This window comes from Dermacentor albipictus, chromosome 1, assembly GCF_038994185.2.
Source record: "Dermacentor albipictus isolate Rhodes 1998 colony chromosome 1, USDA_Dalb.pri_finalv2, whole genome shotgun sequence".
Lineage (NCBI taxonomy): Eukaryota > Metazoa > Arthropoda > Arachnida > Ixodida > Ixodidae > Dermacentor > Dermacentor albipictus.
In genome coordinates, this window is record NC_091821.1 from 102,796,913 (window position 1) to 102,824,398 (window position 27,486).

Genomic DNA, 27,486 nt, shown 5'->3' on the forward strand with positions numbered 1-27,486 from the left:
CACCAAGGCATGTCAGGTGTAATGTTTTGATCAGGCTTCATACCGCCATCTACAGTGAGACTTAATCTAAAATGCCCACCAAATACCTACACTGTTATTACATGCAATAGCTACAAATCTGATTGACACTTGGTACATGTACACGAATTTCTGCGCAAACGATGTTTAGCACTATAGTCGGATACAACTTTAGAAAAAAGGGGGCGTTTACTCCTCCAAGGCGGAGGCAGACGAGCATCCACCAATGGGCGCGCGCTCTGGACAAACGTCATGAGCCAGACGGCTGGTGACCCCGCCGACGGAGAAGATGGCCGCCCGCGCTTCGAATTGGGCGAGGTCGCGACAGCTGTGTGCTTCAGCCCCTCGTCAGAGTGAATTCCAGTAGTGTTTGTGAGGGTCTATCATGCCGGAAATATTACTACGAACTTACGATGCGCAATTTATGCCGCGTGCATTTATTCTGAGCAGTGATCCGTTGAAGGAACATTGCAGCGAGCATCGCTGGCGCTGTGCTACTCTTTGCCTGTAAACAGGATCCCGCGGCGACCGCTGCGAACACACATCCTGCGTACTTGTTCCATGTTGTTTGATTTCGCTCCCGAGTGAAGTTATGGCGAGAAAGTTTTCCAAAGACTGGTGCCTACGGTAGCGGCGGGTGTGTTTTTCGTTGGATGGGGTGAAATGATGAAGCAAAACCACTCTCAGGAGAAATCAGAAAAGTTTGCGCAACAGAAACTATTTGCAGAAGAAGCCTTCAACGCAAAGATTTGTCGCCGTCAACTTAGCGTAAACTATCAATAGAGAGGTTTTAGCTTTTCCGGTATTCCGGTAAAACGCAGGCGGACGCCCGGCGCGTTGGGGCGGAGGCGTAAATGTGAGCGGTCGAGCGGTCTGCATGGTGCAGCCACCTGGTGGCACAGTGCTCAAACAGACAGAAACAGTTAATATTGGATTAACCGAGCGTATTCTTCTTCGTTGCTGGTGTAAATTTTCGGCACTGGCATAATCGTGTTGCAGCCCCAACGCCCCAATGCCCCGTCCGCCTGCGTTTTACCGGAATACCGACGAAGCGACGGTGTTCAAGTGTTGTGTGGCACCGTCGATTGATTTCTGTACACCAGTTCTCACTGCACGCGCAAGCTGTAGAATGCGTGCTGTGAAATTGTGAAAACACAAAACCAAAAAATATAAATTTTATGCTATTTGAAACCAAGAGTATTTATTTAAAACGATGAATGAAGCATTTTTGCACCTTCCTGCCTCGACCGTATTCTCGTCCCAGGTTTGTAATGGTTGCGATAAATGCATTGTTTTATGTAAGTACTTTTTCTATAGCAACTGATTCATTTTAAGCATGAGAAACGAGTAGTAGATGCGCCGTGTACAAGTGAACAAGCGCAAAAGCGTTGCAGAGCTGCTCTTTCTACTTTTGTCACTTGCAATGAAGCTAAAGAGCAGACGACGGGCAGCGTTGTGAAAGGCACAGGGTTATTTTTCTGCCGCTATCCCGCATGTGCTGCAGCACATGAGAACTCTAATAAACCAGTCATCAAAATGCAAAAGTCTTTATTTATACCGAGAATTACGCGTTTCAGGAGCATGGTGTTTCGAGCGGGACTATTTTAGTCGCGGAGGCTATCGGCTGTTGCGCTTCGGTCATCTGGGCGGGGCCTCCCCTTTTTTCTAAAGTTGTATCCGACTATAGTGAAAATTCCAATACAAATATGTAATAATCTAAACAGTGCTAGCGTTTGACGTATAAGATATTTATTAGTCCGATAGGAGTTTACATTTGTCCAGTACAATTGCTTATTGGTTTGTCAGTCCATTAGGAACTTGCATTGAGTGCACACTATTTATTTCTTTATTTTTATTTTATTTCTTAATTTTTTTCAAAATACCTTACAGACCCAAATGATGGGCATTAGGTAAGAGGAACTTCAAGATAATACATGGCATAGACAGCCTACAAATGTATTAGTCGATAGGTAGCCTGTATTAGTGTAGTATATATAATGCAATAGTCCTTCCTGACAGGCTAAAAGAAATACATATTAGGCCCACCGTCAATCATTATTATGACTACTACAGACAAAGCTGTGTTGCAATACCCTCAACTCGACTATCCCCTCATCATATTTCATGCCTCACTTGAGTAGAAACGAGTTTCAGAAGGCTTCAAACAAAATCTCTCCACAACCCAAATCCTTGAAATTATCGACGACTTCACGTGTGCCTTAAATAACGAAACTCATATTGACGTTAATGTGCCTTAATTTCTCCAAAGCCTTCGACAAGGTTCCTCACTCTGAGTTAATTAAAAATTAGTGCACCTAGGCATAAACCTAGGCATGTTACAATGGGTAGACCCGTACCTCACAGGAAGAACACAATATATGGAAGTAAATGGCTGCAAATCTGATTCATTAAATATTACACCAGAAGTCCCACAAGGCTCCATCATAGGATTGATACTACATTTATTTATATAAATTACATTACACAAAATATTGATGTGGACACAACGGCGCAACTTTTTGCAGATGACTATTTTACAAACAAATAAACAAGCAGATGACCAGAAAGCGCACTCTTGCAGTCGTTAGTGATTGGTGCACTACATCATGGAAATAAATCAAACAGAGCTGTTGCTTTAAGCATGACAAATAAGAGTAAAGAAGTCCTCACCTACAATTATACTCTAGGCTCTATCCCTATCACTACAGTAGATGCAATAAAATACTTCAGCATAACCATATGAAGCAGCCTAAAATGGAGGAACCATATTGAAGAAGTTTGTTCAGCAGCGGAAAAAAAAAAGCAACGGTACCTACAACGGAAGCTGAAGCTTGCTTTTGGCTCCTGCTAACAGCGTATCTCGTGTACGCGTGGCCAATTTTGGAGCATGCAAATATTGTATAAGCCCCTCCGAAACTCGGCTGATAAAAATGCTACAAGAGTGCAGAGGCGAGCTGCCAGATTTATTCTTTCAAAATACTCTTTGGCCGAGATCAGTAACAGAAATAGTGCGAATGCTGGAACTTCCCGCATTAGCCGAACATCAACAACTGGCCAGGATAAAATTCTTTTTAATGTCAAAAAATAAACTAACCATAAACATAAAGTACTTAACACCGCACCGAGGAAGAATCTCGAGAGGAATAAATGAATATAAGTACGAAGTACCCAAACAACGTGTCAATTTATATGCTTTCTTCTTTTTTTAACAACACGAAAATGGAATTCATTGCCATTTCCACTGCTTCGTTGAAGTTCACAAGAAAATGTAAGAGCTGAACGAATATTTTTTGCAGTCTGGTTTACACTGTTTACATGTGTTTTCCCTATTTAACATCTCAAGCTTGATGTGCTGATTGTGCTGCTGTCTTGTACTGTGCCAATTGTATTGCTTTATTGCACTTATATCAGGAACTCATTACTGAGTTGTTTGTACTACTGTATGTGTGATATGTATTGATACCTGGAATTCTTACTGTAGCCCACCCCTGTAACAGCCCAAGGGCTAACAGCATGGTGAAATGAAAAAAGAGACTGTATTCCAAATCTTCTGTCACCTACAGCACCTGATGACATTTCGAAACTTTTCTACTTTTACATCTATAAGATCACACAATACAACATTGCTTCGCCAACATAAAGAAAACAGAGTCCCTTATCTTACGCAAATCATGTCCTTATCAACATAAGGCGGCAGCTACGATGCAGCAACTAAATAAACTTGAGATAACCAGGCAGATCTTGAAATGTCAGCCAGGAAACTCACTAAGTGCGCAGCTCGTTCCAGACATTCACGTCAGCTAATAGGAGTGCTCCCTGCAAGCCATCTGACAGCAGTAACAAATTACAATGATAGATTTCCCTTCTCACACTCACTTTTGATCATTGTATTTCTGTATGGAGAAATACAGAGTTGCAGCTATCTGGATCTCTGATCTCTCGTGCTGACAGCGACACCAAGATGGTCAACGGGAAGCCATGCTTGCATAATTAACGGTGCGATAGCACCTCCCGAAGCCAGATTTTCCCCCCAATTTTGAAGACAACATACCAAAAAAGTGTAATTTAATCAAATTCTGCAGCATATTTGTTCCAAGTATTTCACCATGAGATAAAAGGTCTTAGGATTCTGCAAACAAATTTTTTTAATTTGAAATTTTGAACTGTGTCCCCTCATGTCGGCGCTTAACTTCTTGATTTACATTTTTGGGCAATATGAATTTTGGGTGATACCAATTTCGGGTGACAAATTTTTGCACCATCCTGAAGGATTCGTATCATTGAGATTCTACTGTAATGGCATCTTCAGGTGGTCGCTGTGATCCTCTGAATCTGAGTTGATCAATTCCGGAGGCACTCCGAGTCTGTGTAGGAGATATCTTGCGGCATCTTAACAGGCGGCAGCTTTTTGGAACAGTGAGAGGGAAGGAAATGGAAGATTAGGGGAGCTTCCGGCAATACGGCAGCACTGCCACCGTCCCTGTGTTTAGATGTGAAACGTGGCAGTGATGGCAACATACGTGGATGATAATCGTAGTCACTGTGAATGGAGCTAGCACTGACCTTCCTTCACAAGTGCAATCATGAGAATGGGTGGGGTCATTTGAGCAGAAATCAACCCATTTCCCAGCTGCTCCATCCGAATGTAGCCGAAGCACCCCTTTCAACGTGACAGCATTCTTGGAATACTTCCCGCCCTTTCCGAGGGCTATCTACATACCGTATTTACTTGTATAATGATCGCACTCGCGTAATGATTGCACCCCTGAATTTTGTCTTTAAAATTCGATTTTTTTCTTCTTTCCCGTGTTATGACCGCACCCCGAACTCGCCGCAGCGATACGTCGTGTGTCAAGTCTAGCTAATGATGATCGCACTTACCATCTGTTGAATGCTGTCGAATGCTATGCGAATGACTTTTTAAGACATACCAAGTGGTCTGCACGCACCAAACATTTTAAGCAGATCCCCCATTTTATTCCTTTCATCACTTTCCGCACTTCCATGAAAAAAAAAGCTACAACCAAATTTGCCTTGGCTTTATTGTTTGTAGGCTTTATAATGGTTGTGGTCAACAACAAAAAATGCGCCTTTCAATTCTTCTCATCTGCACTCGTGGGCATGCAACAAATCGCGAGCGGCAACGAAAGTAGCCACGTTTACACTGATACGTTAGAAGCGTACCCTATTCATACGCCGCCGCTTGTAACACAGCTGATATTCGCTCACCCTTAGCGGAAACTTGCCGTATTAGGATAGTAGTGAAGACATATGCCGCAGTTTCCGCAGCGTACCCGCCATATGTTTCTATGTCACTGGCAGCTAAGCACGCCCATCTCGGTTTCTGTCTCCTCAAAGTGGGCACGGCTACGTTATTGCTACAGACTTGCGGATATAAGCTATATTATTCATTTCTGATACGGAAGAAACTGTTTCAATGCGCATAATGTACTCGCGAAAAGAAAAAAAATCTCGTTCGGTACGTTCGGCTTGCTCTGCCAGCCATTTTTGTTTTGGTGTCCCGCACTGTTACAGCGGCAGCCGCCTGTTTGTTGACCAGTTGTCATCCCACAGCAAATGCAGGATGAAATTTTTTTTTTTTCTTTTCGCGGGCAATTAAACTCGTGTAATGATTGCTCCCCTGAATTTGCGGAAACTTTTTGACAAAAAAGTGCAATCATTATGCAAGTAGATATGGTATGTATGTACATTAGTATGTTCGTATCTAACCATTTTCCTGCCTAACTGGGTAACTGGGTTGCCCGCGGCTAAGTGGTTGGCACATCAGGCTGTCGCGTTGAGGTAGCAGGGTTTGAAACCAACTTGGGTCATTGAGTATATGCCACTGTGTACGTACGTGACCCTCTTCCACGAACCTCTCTCACACCAACATGGGTCGCTGTAGATCCGCAAGTGCTTGGCACCGCTGTTCAAAGAAACTCTTTGACACCAATGTGGAGCACTGGGTATGCGTGACAGTGGGTGCATGCCACTCTTCAATGAACATATTTGACACCAACTTGGGTAACTAGGTATGTGCCACTAGAAATGTGCCGCTTTACAATGACCAATACTATCCCTTAAATTTTTTCAATGCTGAACGGAATCGAACGCACATCACAAAGGTTCCTCAAGGACAGCAACCAGACGCATTAGCAGGCTTCACCACAAATGCACCAGGTATGCGCCACTTTCAATGAATCCTTTGATGCCAATGCTTTAGCGAGCTGTGCTTTGAATGCAATGGGCATGTGTTACTCTTCAACGAACTTCTCGCCAACTTGGGTCGCTGAGTACATGCCAGTGAGTGTGCGGCAAGTGAGGGAACAATTCTAAGCATTCACAGGCACCGGCGCACCATGCTTCTCATATCAGAGGCTATGACAGACTTCTCAGCAGTGCCATTAGATGGCGCAGCACGTCCAGAAAGAAGCATGAGAGACAAGCTCAGTTGCCGCCCGACGCGTTTCTCAGCATTTGCACGCACCAGCGCTTTATGCTTGTTGGAGGCCACGTGCAGGATTCGTGGCGGCAACGCTAGATGGTGCCGAGTGTTCTTAAGGCAGCGCGAAAGAGGAATCCCACTGCAGTACACACCTCATACATAGCTTGTTTCAACAGTGGCAATAAGCTGTGTTTCTACAGTGATTAAATGCTAACGCATTACCATCGACAGTCATCGTGAGATGTGTTCAGCTGCAATTTTTTTACAATCTGAACAAAATCAGCCTCTTAGGAGTGGCTGCACTCGGAAACAACCATCTAAAGACGCCAAAAGAAGGCCGTGCCAGCCTGAAAACAACCACCAGCAACAGCAGCCGAGCGTGTGCCTGGCATACAGCACAAAGCTTTCACCCAAGCCAGCACGGTGCGCAATGGATAAAACAGTGTGAGGAGAGAGTGGCAGTGTAGGCGGACCGAGAGCTCCAAGTGAGGCGAGGCAAGGCGCAGTTCTCAAAGGCTGTGCACGCGCGTAGTTGACTGTGGTTGCCAGGGAGAGGACCAGGTGGTGCGAGTGCAGTGGCGAGAGAGAAAGGAAGACGCGGGTGGTGCTAAGTGTGGTGTGGTGTGTGCAGAGGGACAGCATGTGGACAGCATGGGGGAGGAGTTGCGGAGTATGGTAATAAAGTGAATGTCTGCGATGAACGTGTCAGCCTGTCATTGTTTGTAGAAATGGCCATAGCATGTGAAAGAGATTGCACACAGTGAAGTAGTGGGTAAGTCATTGGAGTAAATTGCATTTATGTGTTCGTGCATGGTAGTATAACTAGCTTCATGAACTGAGGGCCAAACATTGCTTGGACCAAATGGGGCCAATGGATCCCTATAGGTCAAAGAGGAAATCCCAATGTTTTATTAGGCTGAACTATTGGTTGTCAACAAGCAAATAACTAACGGTTTTTCCTAAAGAACATATTAGGCTAATAGGCTATATTAGTTGTCATTAACCTTAGAAGCTACTAGTTCTTCTATTGGAATTTTTGCTAGGGAGGTGCATCAAGTGTTTACACATTACTAAGTTTACGTTACACTAAGTATTACTCTTCTGTACTCCTAACCACAACCATAATTAGCAAATTAAGATGTATCAGTGACCTCTGAAATCATTTATTATGATGCAGTTAATCAGGAATAACTCAACTCAGTGCAGTCGTAGTGGGCCAAAACCATGACACCAAGTGCATCATCTGTGTAAACGTGCGTCTAATGCACTGAGTGGGAGGAAAGAAAAAAAACCTGAGTGCTTGAAACCCTGTGCAGTTCAAACACACAATGATTCAGCCGAGCAGGAAAATAATACAGTTCATTGCCATCAATTTCAAATTACAATGTCCTAAAACTTCACAGTGCATTATGAGGGACACTGTAGTGGAGAGCTCCGGATTCCCCCACCCAGGATTCTTTAGCATGCACCTAAATCATCAAAGTTTCACCCCCATCGAAATGTAGCTGCCACAACTGGGAATCAAGCCCATGAACTTGTACACAGCAGCAGAATGCCATAACTACTGAGCAAACATGGCCGGCCACACATGGACAAGGAGGAATGTCAACTAGTGACATAGAAGTGAATGGAAGTCCCATGTGAAAAATTAGAATTGATTATAAGCCCGTTAATATCTGACATAATAAAGATTTAGAGAGATCGCATTTTTCAATGTTCTAATCCACTCAAAAGTTTTTGCAGAGTTTTCGGGAGCCACTGAAGAGGGGCTAACGAGATCTCCTTAGTGTATAATAGTTAAGCAACTGTCAAGTTGGTTACCCCTGTATTGCAACTTTAACCCTTTTAAGGTCGATTTTTTTGCCGTATGTAACCGCACAGGGTCGATTTTTTTTATTGCAGATTTAAATTCTTCTTAGGGACCTATTTTGAAAAAAATTTACTGTCATTTTTTTAGTATGACTGTAAAGGGAGAAAGAAAAAAATTTTGCGTTGGTATATATGTACTCTTCATTCATGAATAACAACAAAAAAAAGGAAATAAACTTACAAGAATTAAAAATCTGATGCATTGTTATACACACAGTTTAAGGCTTTAAAAAAGTGCACGCGAGAATATTTCCCAAGTCTCAAATGTTCCTGCTCTTACGCTAAATATGTATGTCCAAAGTGTAATCGAACTTTGTAGGTGCACGCACTCAAGAAAACTGTGTGGTTGTCTGCCCGTAAAAAAAGCAAAACGTGTGACAAATTTACGCTAATCTTCATCGTATCGCCAACCAGAGGCAATTAGTTTTTGCGAGTCTCAAAAAAAAAAAAAAAAAAAACGGAAACGCATGCACGGCAGCATTCTTCCTATGCGCGCACCCCTGTGAGCATTAAACGAGCGAGAAACAAGAAGTCGCCCTTTGAGTGATTAGTAACGAGATAGCCATCAGTTTTGCAAGCGCAAGAAGCTGAAACCACCCGCTGAACAAAACCCAAACCGCCGCCCGCCTGCGCACGCACCAATGCACAAGTGCTAGTAAATAGACGCGCCGGAGCAAGCTAGCTCTAAAACAAACAGAGGAAGAGGTGCGCAAAAAAACTGCCTTTATTCCCACATGGTGGCAGCAGATGACAGAAAAGAAAAAGTTTGGGAATTTGTGTGCTTTTTAAACGCAGAGACGTCGCCATAAATATACGGCATTGACCATTTTGGACTTGTTCGCAGCACCGTATATTTACGTCATTGACCCTGAAAGGGTTAATTGGCATAGTACAACTGCCCTCTTGACTTAAACCACGTCTAACAGATGAACCAGGGCATGTTGGTACAGATCGGGCACTATGTGCGCTCTTAGAATAGCACAAGAAAAACCAGTAATAAAATCACTATGAGATATTGATGGTTAGCAGTTTAACATGGCAATACCTCCAATTTAGGCCTGTGCAGTTAAGGGTGCTGCTGAGCATTACATTGGACAGTTGATAGTAAGCTGCAAAAGTGGGAGAAGCTCATATACGACAATGTCACGTAGTAGTGACGCTGAAGAAAGCAGTGAAACTGAGTGACGAAACTAGCGTTTTATTGGGCAAACCTGTGCCCTTAAAAACAGAGTACACTCAAGGAACAACGACAGCAGCAAACACAGTCAGCGATCGTCGGAAATATGATCTGCCGGTCAAGCATATTGGCATACCTGACAACCTGGCGAGATAAAAAATCGGGAGACCTTTTATTCGTGCCAACAGGGGGGGAGGTGCATTCACCGTTTCAACTTCCGGTGGGACCGGTGGGCCCGGGGAGGTGCGTTCAAACTTTCAGGCAGAGTTCAACGAGTCCTTTTGAGGACCTCGCAGTAGCAGACTTTGCTCACTTCAAAATTTTGTCGGAGTAGCTTTGCTCAAAACATGGTCCAGACTGACGGCCCTTTCCTAGCAGCAGGTGTTGGAGGGTTGTGTTGCACATTGATGAGCGGAACTCAGTCCTAGTTTTTCACGCCGTGCTAAAAATCCTCTCGCACTCTGCGTTGCTATGCGGTATCACGAGTAAATCCAGCATCACCTTGGCAACTCAGTGAAACATGTTTTCCATCAGTGTTTTTCATTTTTCCAACCATAGACCACCGCATGTCCCAGCTTTCTTCATTCAGAATGTCCTCTGAAAGACTGTATGCCTGTAGTGTGGCAAACTCAGCTTCGAGAGCATTTAAAGCGTCTTCAGCAGATTCATTGGAATCTTGGGACAGCAGCTGAAGGAAACTCTGAACAAAAAAACGAAGACTACGAAATAAATTTCTGGTTGGCCACGTCCGCATTCTTCAGAGTTGCGTTTCAGAGTTGCATCCACATCCATAGCGCTTTGCGTCGTCGCATTTCAGAAACATTTTCCGTAGAAGAGGCCCAAATTAGTCGCTGACACTGAGGCACTCCTCACGTATGACAAACAGGCACTCCTCACGTATGACACTGTCGATGCACTTGTTCCGGAGAAAGTTCACTATGTTGCCTTGCTGCTCAGCGGTGCAAACATAGCTTTGGTGCTTCGCCATGGAAACATGCAGTTTCAAGTCGCCTTCGACACCGTGAGCCACGATGACGTCGCATCCACATGTTGTACAAAATGCAAATTGTTCTCTTTTTCTTGATGTCAAAAAGCACGGAAATTCAGAAGTATAAGATCGCATAAACTTCTGCAAATACCTTTTCTTGGGCTTTGATAGCACCGTGGCATCAAGCAGACGAGGATTCTAACTTTACAAGGTGCACCGCACACAGATGGCCTAGCCAACACTAATCCTACACACAAGCATCAGCAACAAGATGCATCATGGAGGAAGGCATGCATGAAATGCAAGAGCAACATTGGCTCTGGCTTTGGTCGGCTTACTAGGCACCATAGTCGGCTGCTTAGTCGATGATACCGGTGGTGCTAGTGCGGCCGTTGTTGGTGATGCTGATGATTACTATGTGGCTGTAGATTCCACAGTGGCGGTTTCGCAAAAACCATTATTGCGCGAACAGAGACCACTTTTCGGGAGATATAAGTCAGTGATCGTACAATTGGAAAGTTTAGTAAAAAATTGGGAGTCTCCCGGGCGAATCGGGAGAGTTGGCAGGTATGCATTGGCTTCTATACATGGGTCACCGAAGGCTCCAGAGTAATTGCTGGTGCCTGCGTGTCTTCCAGAAAATTCTACACAAGTCGCATCACACATGCAATCAGATTACACAAGCTTCGGTAATAACAGACAATGGACAGAAACATCGGTGACGTTCAAGAAACTTCCCATACATGTGGGCGCGTTCCGCGCTGAGCGATAACATTTGTTCGATGGTGAAAGCAGTCAACCGAAAAAGACAAACAAGTACACTTATAAATGCCCCCTTCACAAAGAGCATCGTACCAATGCTACAAACATAACAGGAGGGCAAGAAACAAAAGGACACTTATTAAACAAAAGTAACAAAATAACAATGAAACAAAGTCCAAAAGTAACAAAATAACAATGAAACAAAGTCCAAAAGTAACACAGTCCAAAAAAAAAAAAGGTCTGAAGTTTAGCTATACAAAGTCCCAAAGTTGTTAGCGCTGGTAGAACGGCTTAAGCTGCACAACATGGACTATTTCAGGTCGTGAGCGGCACCGCTGTGATAGCGAAATGCTGTCTGATACGACCTCATAGTCGAGTGCGCCAATGCGTCGGATGATCTTGTAGGGTCCGAAATAGCGGCATAAGAGCTTTCAACTAAGTCCTCATCGGTGTATCAGGGTCCAAACCAAAACATGGTCATCAGGCTCATATCCACATAGCCCCGTTGAAGATTGTAGTGCCAGCTGTCGGTCCTTTGCTGGTTCTCGATGCACAGGTGGGTGAGCTGCCAGGCTTCCTCAGCACGTTGGAGATAGGCGGCGACATCAACATTTTTTTCATCGGTGACGTGCGACAGCATGGTGTCGAGAGTCATCGTCAGAGTCCTTCCGTAAACCAACTTGAACGCCTAGGCCTGTGTTGTTTCTTGCAGTGGCATGTTGTAAGCAAAGGTGACATACGGAAGCATGGCAGCCTATGTCTTGTGTTCGACATCAACGTACATCGCTAACATGTCGGCGAGTGTTTTGTACAGTCATTCCGTTAGGCCATCCGTCCGCGAGTGGTAGGCAGTGGTGCTCCGGTGACTTGTCTGGCTGTACTGCAGGATGGCTTGAGTAGGCGCAGCAGTAAAAGCCGTTCCTTAGTCAGTAATGAGGACTTCTGGCACACCATGTCGCAGCAGGACGTTCTCAACAAAAAATTTGGCTACTTTCGTCGGCCCACCTTTAGGCAGAGCATTCGTTTCGGCGCCTGTGGCTGAAGTCTGTAGTCTGTGGCCATGATGATCTACTTGTTTCTAGATGTCGATGTCAGAAAGGGCCCCAGCAAATCCATCCCAACCCTCTGAAACGGTCTGCAAGGAGGCTTGACCAGGCTGGGCCACATGACATGGCCGACTACATCGCCACCACTCAGTGGAGCCGACGACGACCGTCCCGTTCCCCATCACCCGGCCGTTACCTGTCCCCACAACACCGACAATACACTGGCCCAGCCAGGGGCTGCAAGGTCTACAAGCCCATATTCGAAAAACTAAAAGCAGCAACCGATGGAGGTGCTGTTGCTGTACGTCGAATTGACAAAGATCCTCTGTCACCACCCAAGACGCCGTCACGACTATCTCAACGACATAGCCACAAGACACCGCCATCCCGACTAAGCCTGGAAGCGAAGAATATGCCGACAAAAGAAGAGCCGACGACGAGACCCTCCTTCCACACGACGCAGCCGTGAACCGACGCCAAGACCCAACTGCAACGCATGACAAAAAACCACCGACCTCGACGTGCTTCTCGACGGCCACGAAGTCACCGCACTTGTAGACACTGGTGCTGACTACTCCATACTCCATCTTACTGGATTGTTCGCTGCCAAGTCGGAGAAAGTCAAGACTGCATGGGACGGCCCTCAAGTTCGCGGCCCTCAAATTCGGACAGCTGGAGGACACCTCATAATGCCGACTGGAATTTGCACGGCAAGAGTTACAGTTCCATGACTGGATCTACCCTGCGACGTTGATTGTCCTCCAACAATGCTCGCGAGACGTAACTCTCGGCATGGACTTCCTGAACCAACATGGTGCAATCACTGACTTGAAGTCGAAGTCACTAATGCTATCCGAAGATTGAGCGATACCACCGGAGAGCACTCCTAATCGCCATGCCTTGAATGTGCGCGAAGATGAAGTCAGCATCCCGCCGCGCTCCAGCATTGTCATTTGTGTCGGCACCGAAACACCCGCAGACATAGAAGGCGTCATCGAGGGCGACCAACGCCTACTGCTCGACCATGAAATTTATGTTGCAGAAGGGCTCGCTCAACTGCCCGGAGGGAAAGCGAAAGTGATGATTACAAATGTCAGCCAGGAGTTCGAGCACATTAACAAGGGCACGACGATCGCATACATAGAGGAAATTGTGGAAACCAGCAATGTGTTTGTCCTCTCGGATTCTGCCGCATCTACCCTGATGACCATAGTTCCCAAACCAGACTGACATAAATCCAAGTCTCCCCATGATTGAGCAGCAACAGCAACAGGGAAAAGAGTGCTAGAAGAAGGACAAAAATTAGAATTCACGGTGTATGAGGGGAAAACTTTGTGCCAGTTTCACAGAAAGCCATTTCCCACTGCATTTATGAAACCAGTGATATTCATGCATTAAGACTATTTTTATTCCACATGCACCTGTCATGGTGACCGATTTTCACATTTGCAAGCATGTAGTGGCAGACTGAATTTAACATAGGCTTATTCAGTCCACTTCAGTGAAAAAAATAAAGATAATCAAACTAGAAACTTTTGGTGTTTGTACCTATTACTCTATAAAATAAAACAATTCGCTGTGCGCTGCTTCGATGCTTGCATCTCTGAAGACCTAACCTTCCATGTGAGGGCTGCGCATGTGTCGTCGATGCAATGATAGTACAATGGCAATGGCACCGAGGGCACAAACGCGCTTCAAGAAATAAGCAGTAGGCTACCATGTCATGTATGACGTATGACTCTCCATATTGTTATTAATTTCCTGTCCATGCCCTACATGCAATTTCACAAGGATGTTCAGCACTTCCAAACAAAATTGCAAGCATGAAGGGGTTGATGCCACAACCAAATTATGAGCACCTCAGAACCAAATGCCTACCCAATTTTTATAGTACAAAAAAAATGCGCACCCAAATTTAACGTGCACCAGATTTTTTATGACAAAAGGAAAAAGTAGCATGCTGCCCACTCCAGCCAATCACAAATAAGATGAACCCTTATAGAGTTCACCTTCACATAATGTGAATTTGTTTACGCTTAATGTCCATCATCATCAATCTCAGATTTTTATTGCTGAATACAAACTACATCATCATCCTCCATGAAGCCCCCTGCGTTTGACATTCTAAGTTTCTTGAAGGACTCTGCAACCCATCATGAATGAGATGGTGGCCTACACCTAGACGAACCACTCTTACTTCATCCTGTAACACATGCAGAGCACCAAGAAGACATGGCGTGACTGTGTTGCTGCTAGCTTAACACATAAAATAACTTAATTTTTTAATGAGCCTTTGTAATTAAGGTCTGAAAGCAATGTCTGTTGTCACCGCAATCCTACATAAAAACTTCATCTGCTGCCATCTTGTAATGGCAATGATGCTGGCTCTGACGGTAGACTGTTGCTAATGGCACGAATACTCTTTCGGTTTCATATGCAATTTTAATACATAGGATTTACTGGCCACTTGTAAAAAAGGAGCACATTATAATTGAGTAAGAACAATAATCATTCATTGTGAGCTGCCATTTTCGCTTTGAAATCTGCCGAAAGAAGCAAAAATCAGTATTCTTACAGTCCACGATCACTTAGTATTTGCTTTTAGTGCTCCTTTAATGACGTCTATAAACCATGACATGTCATGCTCCATAAAGTACATTGCACATTTGATATTCTGCATTTATCAAATGAGTCTGCAACAATCCTAAATGGGATGGTGGCCCATGACACGACTGAACATTTCGCTGGTATTGTCCAGCGACCACACATCTCTCTAGAATGCCAAAAACAAATGGAGAGACTTGTTGCTGCTAACTTAGCATGTCAAATAGAGTAGAACCTTGCTTATATTTTAGAAAAAGACATGGGAAAAACTGGGAAAACGTACGATCTGAAGCCACTAAAGAATTTTACAGACTCAACTGTAGTTGACATATATATAATGTGAATCATTTCAGTATGAGACGCCAACACATGCCGAGTTGGTGGGTGCTGAGTGGACCAATATTCTCAATCGTGAACGTTGGGGCCAGGAAATCGTATGAAACAGGATCATATGAATGAGGTTCTACTGTAACTTTTCTTTAAACAAGCTTTTGTAATCAGAGACTAAAAGCAGCGTATTGTCATCTTCATGCCACACAAGAACTTGTTCTGTCACTATCTAGTGAAGGCGATGGTGATGATGCTGGCTAGGCTGGCTCTAACAGCAGGCTGCTACGAATATTGTTTTGGTTTCACATACAAATGCATCATGCAAGTGATTTTATGGCCAAATTTATTGAAAAGAGTTGCGTGCATCAGAATCGAGTGAATACTGTATCATTCATTAGGAGCTATCATTTTCGCTTGAAAACCTTTCTAGGGCAGACAAAAAATAGGAGTTTTTGGCAGAAGATAACGTGTGTTCTACATATTCACTGTCCCCTAAGCATCAACAAGACGGACGGTGCAGCTATTGGGGTCACCATTGGGGTCAAGCATTCAACCATTTCCCCATTGCAGTCAAGCATATGCATCTGACCAGTCAAGCTCAAATTATCCACCAAAGGCCAATTTCAGGGTTGAAATAACGAAAGTTTGGGCTTGTCAAAATGTAGAGGCACCGACATAGACCTTCGGTCTGCATCAAATCAACCGAAATGTTTGATTAACTGGATTTGAATTAATGGGAGCCTACAGTATATTCTTTCGTGCAAAAGGCTTTCATGAAAAAGATGCCTTACCTCCATCGTGTCTTCATTGCAAGGTTTGGCCTCAAACCTGCTCATCTGACTATTGCTCTGCATGGCAGTGGAACTTTGAGCCTCAAATTCTTGTGGACTTTGCAACAGTGAGAGGGACGAGCAGCAACTGTCAGCGATCTGTTCAATAAATGCACAAATTAACAACCAGTACAAGAGACCACTTGTGACATGAGGGATACGACTAATACTTTTATAAAAGAATCCTGGTTTAACAAGAAAAGCTCCCGTTAACAAAGTAGGAGCCTCACACAAAACCATTTCCACACATGTAAGGAGTCAAGTTGCATTGGTGTGGCTTTTTAGACAGATTAGATTTTGCCTACATTGAAAGTCAGTTACTAGATGGTCAAATAATAATTGCCAGAGGGACAAACTTAGAATGATGCGTTAAATAGTTTCGGCAAAGTGGTTTCTTTTCACAAGCCACTGCACAATGTGTGTGAAATTTAGGAACATTAATACTTATTTATGCAGTACAGGTACCCTCTTCACTTTAACTATCATTAATGACAATTAGTGCATTAATGATTCTTACAACACACAGTATAACCTCAACGATACAAATATCTCGGGATGATGCAAGCATTTGTATCCCCCAAAAACACACAAAAAAAGGGGTAAATTAAGATGGGACACGGCAATGAAATGACGACTTGCTCAAGATTTTCTATCATAATTATTTGCCCCATACTCCTAAGACCTCACGGCAAAATATGTGGGAAAAAAAACGCAGCAGAATTTGAGAAAATTTCGCTTTAGTGTGTTGTCTTTGAAATTGGTGGAAAAATCGGGCTTCAGGAGGTGCCATCGTGCCGATGATTACACAAGCATACCTTCCCCTGACACAGCGCCACTGTCTTAATATCGACATAAACACAATAAAACAGAGTCAGATGGCTGCAGGGCTGTATTTCTGCATGCAGAAATAAAAGAAACAAAAGCGAGAGCAAATAGGGAAAACTATCATCGCAGTTCATTACTGCAGTCACATGGCATGCAGGGAGCATTCAACTATTGGCGCGCTTGTTTCAAACACATTTTGGCAGGAGCGAGCTGCGCACTGTGTGTTTCGAGGCCGACATTTCAAGATCTGCCTCATTATCTTGAGTTTCTTTTGTTGCTGCATCCTAGCTGTTGCCTGATGGTAATAAGGACATGATTGGCACAAGTTAAGGGAATCCATTTATGTTTTTTGGCGGCTGTGAAGCTACTTGAAATTGTGCAATCTGACACGTGTAAATGTAGGAAAGTTTCGAATTCTCATTGGGCGCCAAAAAATATGGAAGGTGTGGAATACAGAGATAAGGCTACTCAAAAAAGTAAATGCCACCGATCTCGCTGACGTGGCAAGATTGTGTCGCCCGTGATAGTCAGCTCCTGATAAAAGTTGGAAGGTGTTTGGAAACAGCTGACAAGTTGCATGATACTGAACAAAACATTTTTGTTTTGGGAAGGTGCAGCTACGCAGGTTGCCCTGGCAACAGGAATGCAACCATACGCATTAATGCAGCCGCTCTGCCCAACATTGGCTCTGTTAGCCTGTGTCTGGTGCTACTGACACGCCGGAGCCTCTTCACTGGGCGTTGCGCAGCGGCTCGACTGATCATATGGTTCGCTGAGGCACAAAAAGGGGTTCACAACATTCAAAATTTAGCACATGGAGCTAATGGTCTGGGGCCAAGACTTTGGAAAATTTGTATCATCCTGAAATTCGTATCAGGCATGATTATATCACCAAGGATTCTACTTTAAACACGCCGATAACTTCAGCGTATCTGTTGAAATCCATGTAAATTTTCTCTAAGAAAGGACAAGACAACCAGCAAAATAACATTATAGTCATATTATCGCAAACATAAATGGTCATTTGCAAAACAGATAAAAATAATGTCAGAAATGAGCTCAAATGGTGGCCACAAATGACTTATCAGTACAGACTTGATATCTGACCACAGCAGCTGCTTCGATGCACCAAGCAAACTTTTGATGCAGAACTGCAAATCAGCAAAACAATTTTGCTACAGGACCACAAAGAGAGTCGCTAAAGATTTTGCAGTAGGTTAATGAAAACTGAAAACAAACTTCATTGCATAGCTGTCTCAATTTTTTTTATGCACTTCCACCCTGACTGACTGAAATAGTGCCTTTAGCTCAAACTTTTCATAACACACCCAAAAGTGGGCGAAGCCAAGATGTGCATAATAGGCAGTTTTAGAATTAGGGCCCCAAGTGCCTTGGGCCCCAAGAATATACCGAGCCGCAACTGAGCATGCGCAGAACACAAGGCAGCCTTGGGTTTCTGTGTTAGGGTCAACCCAAAGCCCCAAAACTCAAAAGATAGCATGGGTTCCCAAGCCGCCTTGGGTGGCTCATGCGATGAGCAGTTGCGCAATAGCCAAGAGAGACATACGAGCCGCAGCTATTCCGAGCTCAGATCGCTCAGTCAAGTTATGGCGCCAAGCATGACTGGCCGCAAAGCTTCGTATGCATGGTCGCATTTCACTCCAACTTAAATCAGCATACAACAGTTGGCTGCAAAGCAAACCTGCCATGTTCCGAGTGAATTTCAACATGTTTAGTGGCAACAGACACAGTGCAATGCAAGAAGACGCTAGCTAAGGTCGGGTCGGCGTCGTTCAACCCCACCTCCCCGACCCCCTGGCTTAGAAAGGGCAGAAACAAGTCGTACAAATAATAATACAGTCATTAATTTTATTACAAACTTTACTCTAAGCCTTTCTTTGTTGTTAAAAATGAATCCTTTAGGTTTCGCTTGTAAAATTACTGTTCTTCTTGTTTTTTTTGTTTTTTTTTGTTTTTTTGCTTTCAAGCGTCTTCTATTTCACTACTGCAGTGTCTCGAAAGTGCAATCCAACGCTGCTCTTGTCCCAATTCTAAACCTCTGATGCTCCTCCGAATCCAAGAGCAACCAACGCAACGTGACTTAGGTCTTGGGGCCTCAATTCTAAAACTTTCTAATGAGTTCAAACCTTGGGAGATGCTCAAGTTGGACATTTAAGCTTAAGAGCCAACTGCAAGGAAATTTTGGCTGTGTAAAAAGGCTTGTTTAGGAAATATAGATACCGAGGAGCCTACGTGCAAAATCTGACATTTGAGATAGGAGCTCGTAAAAATAGCAGCTTTTGATACTGAAACAGAAAAACACCACCATTATCGGCACATGACCTAGTACACAGCTCCTCGACACGACCGAGAATCTATGAGACCAAGGTAGTTCCTATGGTAGGTACCGTGGATGCCGGGTGGTGCCATGACAAGCCCTCTCACTGCCGAGACGTTCTGAACTACAGCGTCGTCCGATTGGTCTCTGTGGTTCTTCAGGCGTGGCAACACAAGCAAGCCCCAGTGCACCGCAGCTGCCCAGAAAGAGCTGAAACTGGCTGAAAAATCTCAGACGTGGCGTGCCGAGATTCACATCATAGCAACCCCACCAGGTGAATGCATCATCTGCCAAGGTGCTGTTTAAAGGGACACTAAAGGCCATCGTCTAGGGTGCCACTGCACGCGCACACTCAGGCCACAAAGGGGCTACCCGATCACTATGCACACAAGAGAATACAGTATTGCTCTGAGTTGGCGGAAACTGTTTATTGTCTCCGGAGGCACCCAACATTGCACAAATGCCCGGTGCCGGCGCTCGCAGGAACCAAAGGACTCCCACGCCAGAGCGAAAATACAGAAAGGGGCACCTATAGCACATCACTGCAAGAGCAAAGGCTCCCACATCGTGCCACCGAGAAAAGTCCCCACAGCTATGCTGCTTGCTCTCACGACAACTAATGACCCAAGTCGCAAGAGCTCGGGCAGTTTCCTTCAACTTGAGCCTCCGATAAGTGCAGCTCGGCGCAGTTCGACCACGTGCGAGCCCTAAGCACCACACTTCGGCTTAGCGTTCGGAAAGGATCAACACAAGATACATGCTCACCGTACAGGCAAAGGCACCATACACGAGCTCAAGTCCGAGACAGAAAGGGGCAGACTGACGAGAGGAAAGCATGTACCTACACAGTGCTGGTCTTGGAGAGAAGAGACGTGCTCCCGTCTTGAACAGCTGACAGCGGCTATTCGCTGCAACACGAGCGCCCCCACCGCAAACCGTCGCAAGTGGAAAGGAGGAGAGGCATAGGGATTACAGAATAGGTGAATGCCTGCGCAATGGCGCGGGGGCCTACCTCCATCAAAAAATTCAGTTTTAGAGAAAATCCCGTCTGAAGGGTCTGAATACCTTTAGTGAAATTTAAATGGCCTGCCCAAGAGCAGGGGAGTGACGACGTTGCATACACCATCACCGCCATTTACTGCCGGCAGTGAGTAAAACGGCATATGACAGATGGCACTATGGTTTCTTACACAAAACACAAATGTGCAGCCATGGAGAAACCAAGCCAAGACATAGCACTGGATTCGCCGCTCCAGCTGCATTTGGTCAAGTGGCATGGGCCATTCAGGCATCCAGTGACATCACAGTTTGTGTGAGTTTCGTGAGCGAGCAAAACCAGCGCAGCACTATGCAATAACAAAACTACTGGAACGCAAAAGCGCGGGTGGCACAGAGTCTAGCAACAACGAAACCTTTCGACTGCCTGCATCATTCTCAAGGGTATCGTCAATTAGCTTTTTTTTTTTAACATTGAATAAAACTGGACAAGTAGCATTTTCTTCCTTCTTATAATGCAATGCAATTATCTTTTTATTACAAAAGGTTGATTACTAGTGATGGAATTATAATGAGGAATACCTACATCATCAGGCCAGCAATTGAATGTCCTTGGTGAGTCGCAAATTGTGTCCTGCGTGCACCTCAATTTCTCTATTACTAAAACATTGTTCGCAATAATATTGACGTTTTAGGCGTTTAGGCGTTTGTTTGGCATTAATCTATCGCTTTAGCTTAACTTGATATTTACTCTTAGTGTCATTTAAAGGCTGCAAACAAAAAAATACCATACAAATACGATCTCTGCAGCTTTGTCAAGATTGGTTCATTGGTACTACTACTCATTTATAACAAATTTAGCTGAAGTGAGATTTCGTAGCAGTTGGCCTTTAAAAGCACAGTAAAAATGTTGAGTAACTTAGAAGTTTAAGCCACAGCCATAGTAGATGGTTTACAAATCTTGTAAATCTTTTCATATATCCAAACAATTTGTCATAAAAAGAAATATAGTGGAGGTGGGTGAATATAAACAATTTTGAATATGAATTGAATGCAAATAGTATCAAATTAAAATATCAAACAGTCAAACAAGGAGGCATATATTTACAGCAGGAATATTCGTTTAGGTATAATTAGGTGCCATGCCTCTAGTGACTAGGGCAAAAATGACAGCTATCAGGGACAAAGAATCAATTTTAAACACAATGTTGCCTATTGTCATTAATAAAACTGCATGAACAGCCACACAACCACTTTAGAGCCTTATTGCAAACAAGCCTTTAAAAAAAAAATGATTGCTGTATGATTAGCTTTCGAATTCTCTAAATAAATGGTTGGAAAAAAAAAAATCAGAAGTTGTTTAAAAGGAAGAAAAAAAAAAAGCTTAAGGATGTGTTTGCTGTACACACATGTAACAGGGCCTATTGTGAAGAAAACATCACAGCTCTTGGATTGAAAAAAAAAAAAAACTGCTAAACGACCAGACTGCCCAAAAAAATTACAAGGTCTGTTAACCAGGGTGTCTATCAAGTTGACATTTCCAAATTCCATGAGTTTTCCAGGTTTTCCCTGAGTGTCCCTGCAAAATTCCCCAAGTGATGAAGAACTATGTTTTATGTCAAGATGGGATGAAACCATATCGCCCGATGCTGTCACTCTCTAGTAAGCATATGAAAAAATTTAAAAAAAAAACCGACCTAATCCAATTTGAATACTAAGGGGGTGTTAGTAACATGCACAGCAAATAAAATGTCTTCAAAAAAAATTGCAAACGGAGTCAGACATTCTCAAATACGAATAAAAAGGAGATGCATACAGAAGCAAATATTTTCGAATATGAACTATTTCTATCAAGTGATAGCAAGCTCATTGGTATGAGGCCCAAACTTTGTCACAATTGAGATTCTCTCTCAACAGCTCGTAAGGCAACCTCAACTGTCCTGTCATATATGTCAGGACAGTTGAGGTATACTCTTAGCCCGAGAATGTGGGCTCTATGTGAAAACTGATACAGCAACATCAAATATGAGGATATAAACTATTTCCTGTTTTGAAAAGCTTGAAAAGCACTTTTCCAGCCACTTAAGAATTATGCCTGGTGCATGACATCATGAAAAACAATCAAAGAAGTGAAGCTGCCACATACAATATACAGAGACAGAGTAAAAACGCCGAACTGTTTACTTTCTGAATCATTTGCTAAAACATTCTGCTTGTTATTCAAAATTGCAGCACAATTCCATTCATAAGTGTTTCAAGATGTATGCAACACATTTTATTATTACTTTCATCAGTGCTTTTGCTGTTGACGCACTATCTTGCTTTACACAATTGTGTACACAGTGTCTAAAAGGGTTAATACTAAGGAGTAGTGTTTATTTTATTCAAAAAGAGAATAGAAGGGAGGGGTTAGTAAAATGCACAGCAAATAAAATGTTTTCGAAAAAAATTGCAAATCGAGTTGGACATTCTCAAATATGATAAAAAGGAGATGCATAAAGAAGCAAATATTTTCGAATATGAGCTATTTCTATCAACTGATAGCAAGCTTAGTGGTATGAGGCCCGAACTTTGTCACAATTGAGATTCTCTGTCAACAGCTAGTAAGTCAACCTCAACTGTCCTGACATACTCTCAGCCTGCGCACGATGCCTCAGTGTTGCGTTTCACTGCTTTAAAGAGTTTATTTTGGTTTTGATGAGGGTCAACTGCATCTTGGCATCAGCCAACACTTTGTTTTTTGAGCTCAAGCTCCTTCAAAATGGTGGCAGCATGCTTCCTTTCCTGTTCATTCCTCAATGCGTAGGTCCTTTCTGTTCTCGTCCTCCTTCCGTCGCTCGTTTGCCCCACGGACCATTTGAAGCATCTTTTTGGTCAGTTGTACAGTCAACGTCCGATTTTTCGAACTCCCTAGGAGCCGAGAAAACGTCAAAAAAATCGGCCAGTTGGAATAGAATGCATGTCTTTTACTGCCCTTAAAAGACTCAAACCGGTACACGTATTAGTCATATCGGTGCTCGGACTGTGACAGGTGATACCGGGTGCACACATGTATAATTAAGGAATACATACTGTGTCACGTGGCAATAGCCCCTTCCTACACTTGTTATGCTTCACCGCAATACTTTTGCGTATGCTTCACGAAGTAACATTTCTGTACAGAGGCGAAGCTGACTTTCGAGAACCAGCATTATGCAATGCAGCGTTTCTTCCGAGCTTCAAAGCCAATTGTGAGGACCACAAATGCGGAGTTGGTGCCATTGCTGACAGCGGCGAATTCATTCAATGAAGAACACTGCATCAAAGAGCAAGCTTAATAGCGAACGTTGAAGCAGCTAGGCCTAGCGTTGCCAAAGGATCTGCATGCGAGAGCACCGGTTCGAGGCGGCGAGGTAATCAAAACGGCCACGGTGGTGGCTTTGATTAATGCTGTTTCGGACCGGCGGTCCCGGCAAAAAACTCTGGAAAATCATACGGCGAAGGGTTCTTGCATCCGAAATTTCAGATGTTCTGATACATTGACTCTATGGGGTATGTGGTGGTACCGCGAAGCCGTCCGAAAAGTCTGTCGTTCACTGTACACTGGCAACTCCTCCAGCCTACGATGGGGCATCAAAGGCGATTCATTATGATTCCTGTCTGTTACTCAAGCCAGCATTACCGCAGCTTTCGTTCCCTTTCAATAAAATTACAGCTAATTTTCCCTGATAGAAGCAAGGGTTCCCTGAGCTTTCCCCGAGTTTTTCCAGACTACTCTATACCCCTGAGAATTCCCGGTTTTCCCGGTTGGTAGACACCCTGTATAACTCTTTTCCTATCCGATTCTGAAATATCATTCTCATGAACCACGTAGAAGTGCTCTAAAAAATGTGTTTTATTAGCCAAGGTTGCGAAAAATTTCGCGGAAATCAAGAAAGAACAGTGTTTTTCAAGCCACAATATCTCTGGAACGGTGCAATCTTGGTCTCATTGGAAAGCGCATTTCTCCGTCTTCAAATTTGCCGCTTCAGCTATCTCCGTACAGAAACAAGCACACAAAAAGCAAATGATTGAAGGTCGTGCCGGAGTCTGCGATTGGGTGCGCCCACCACGTGACTCCAGCGTGGTTTGCCATTGGTCCAGCGCTCATGTCGTCTGCTCGGCTCTCTGCACCTCGCTACCAGTGTACGAAAACTATTCTAGTACACTGTAACCTAGCGAGCCTGGAAGTCTCCACTCGCTGTAATCTCGACGTGTCAAAACGGGCGCTACGCGGACATTGTGGTAGCGCAGCCGATCCCTACATTTGTGGACGTCTCAGGCCCCTGGCTAAGCATTCCAACCATCGGCGACACGGACTTCACGACCAAGATTCACGCACGGAATCCTCGGACATGCGGCCTTGCAGCCCTCGGTGTTTCGGAATTTGTGACGAAGCACATCACGCACGCAATCCTCGTACTGCGGGTAAGCATTTAGAGCATAGGAGTCTCCAACTCGTCGATCAAGCACATCGCGCACGAATATCTCGGGCCCTCGCCTAAGCATTTTGTGCATCCGCGCCTCCGACTGTGCGTTGGAGGCACCGACTCCTCGAGCCCGTGGCTAGGAATTTCGCGCGTCGGTACCTCGGACTGCGCAAATAAACGCATCGAGTGTTAACTCCTCAGCCCACGTCTAGGCATGTCGGGCGTCGGCACCTCAGACTGCGCGAATAAGTGCATCGAGTGTTAACTCCTCGAGTGTTAACTCCTCGAGCCTGCGTTTAGGCATTTCGGGCATTGGTACCTCGGACTGCGCGGCTAGGCATTTCGCGTGTCTGCACCTCGAACTGCGCCAATAAGCACATCGAGTGCCGACTCCTTGAGCCTGTGTCTAGGCATTTCGGGTGTTGGCACCTCAAACTGCAAGAATAAGCGCATCGAATGTCGGCACCTCGGACAGCGCGGCTAGGCATTTCGCGCGTCGGCACCTCAGACTGCGCGGCTAAGCATTTTGCGCGCCGGCACCTCGGACTGTGCGGCTAGGCATTTCGCGCGTCGGCACCTCTGACTGTGCGGCTAGGCATTTTGCGCGTCGGCACCTCGGACTGCGCGGCTAGGCATTTCGCGCGTCGGCACCTCGAACTATGCGACTAACCACATTGAGTGTCAGCACCTCCGACCTGCAACCAAGTCTATTGCGCATTCACTCATTATCATACTGTCATGATAGCTCGTAACAATATTTATCATACCACCCCTTCATAAAGAGAGCCTCATAATGAGCTCTGTTCACTAGGCCCCTTGAGCTGGCACAGACACCTGGCTGCAGAAGTGATTGAGGCATCATACAAAAGTACAGAAAAGTACAATTCTGGAAAGCACCTAGCAGCTGCATATCTATCACTGGCTCTCTGATCCTAAGTTCCACAGCCATTGTCAGGTGAAGATGACTTGGAAGGCTACTTACACTCAGAGCCTTCATTCAGTAACATGGTCAATTCTACCAAGTGAAAAAATGCCTCGCTGACTAAACTGGAGACTGCTATCAAGCAAGCAGCCTGCAGACACAACACTGGAGCTATATTCATGCCCACACAGAGTCCTGCACCTCGGTTTGAAACCCAGGCACCATGCTCTTTGTAGAGCAGCAGCAAAGAATGCCATACAAAAAAAGGGGGGGGGGGGGATGAAGGCCCACCAGACCAGAGGCCACATGTACCAGAAGCCCTACATCACAAAACACCCAAAAGACTACAAATTTGGTGCCTTTTAGAGAACTGAAGGTGAAACTTTGAGAGCAGTTTTATCAAAACTGTCTTTTTGCCGTTCTTTTCAGTTTCTGGAGCTGATTTCTTTGTTACCGAATCACATATTTTGACTCCGTTTTTTTTTTTTGTCACGTTCCTTGTACTACAGTGCAGGTCGTGACATTCTTGCTTTCTTATCTTGACCCTTTGTAGGTTTACGATATGGCTATCCTACTCCGAAAGTGTGCTTGACGCAAAGGTAACATAAAAAAATGGCACTCCAAAAAATGTGTTGCGAAAAAAAATCAAGAATGTCACGACCTTCAGCACGCATTTAGCTATGCAGTCAATACATAACGGCTTTATCGTGTTTTTTAATTTCTCCAGGCTCTCCAGAAAGTTGGAGGGAGAAAAATTCTGCTCAATAAAATTCAATAAAATGTTCTCAAGAGCTTGCGCTGAAACTTTTATGGAAGCATCATGGGGACATTCTAAACATTTGTGTGAATTTTCATCAAAATCCATGAAGAAATAAGGAAGTTGATTTTCAAAGGCACATCCCCCCTTAAGACATGTCAGAAAGTCAATTAATGCCCCGTGCATGTCTGATAGCCAGGCTTGGCGCAAAAGGTCACTGTACCGTGCTTAGCTGCCTCTTAAAGTCCTCCTTGGCTTGACGAACCCGCTCAATGTGACCTGCTGCGAGAGAGTCGTCAATCAGCTGCAGGAAGGCCTCAACTCTTGGTTGAACAGAAGACCACATTACATCCTGGCTGTTCGGGGACTCTCCCATTTTCTCCAGCTTCACAGCATGCACAGAAACCAGCTGCTGGGTCTTGGTTTTATTTTTTGCCTCTGCCTTCTGGCTGAGAATGTCCTTGTCCTCAAGCTCAACAAGACCCAGGCCCTGCAGAGTAGAAGAAAGAAGCAACACTTGCTATCTGTGGCACTATCACAATTAGGTGTGCAACTATTAAATTTTAGTGGGAATTCAAATTCATAGAATGGTGCAAAAACATCAAATGTTAAAATAAAATTCCACAAATATACAAAAATGTCAAATGCCTACAAAAAATCCACATAAGTTCGCAAAACAAGCAGAACACTGCTTCCACAGGACAACATCCACTTTTGTTCCTTCCTAGCACAGACACTTGGACCACTCTTCGTAATGTATGACTCACAACAATCAAAACACTGCAAAATGAATGACATTGGTATACAACCGACTGCGAAAATTTCCCAAGAACAAGAAAGTACACACTGCATCTTTTAATTTCAGAAGGGACACTTTAGCTGTGACCCTTATACTGGGCTCCAAAGAATTGCCGTTGGTGTACATTCGCTCAAACATTGCGTGCAACCAGATAACGATTTGAACATTTTCGTGTATACATGCCAACCTGTGAACTTTAGAATTTGTAACACTCCTGCAGGCACAATAATGAGGGAAATAGCGCGTTACGTTTTTTTTTTAAGTTATACCTTTAGTGGGATACATATGTACTTTATTAATGCAGAATCCCTTTTAGACGCAACACACAGGTA

At 44.2% G+C, this 27,486-nt stretch overlaps 1 protein-coding gene across 5 annotated transcripts in view; it reads right to left on the reverse strand.

The window, feature by feature from the left end:
• LOC135906148 (uncharacterized) overlaps positions 1-27,486 on the reverse strand; it is a 281,677-nt gene that overhangs the window by 190,472 nt on the left and 63,719 nt on the right. For all 5 annotated transcript variants that reach the window (XM_070524112.1, XM_070524105.1, XM_070524086.1 and 2 more), the window contains 2 exons: positions 26,579-26,845; positions 16,031-16,168 (listed from right to left, as the gene is read on the reverse strand). In XM_070524112.1, the coding sequence (XP_070380213.1) occupies positions 16,031-16,168; positions 26,579-26,845 (405 nt within the window). The remainder of the gene's footprint in view (positions 1-16,030; positions 16,169-26,578; positions 26,846-27,486) is intronic.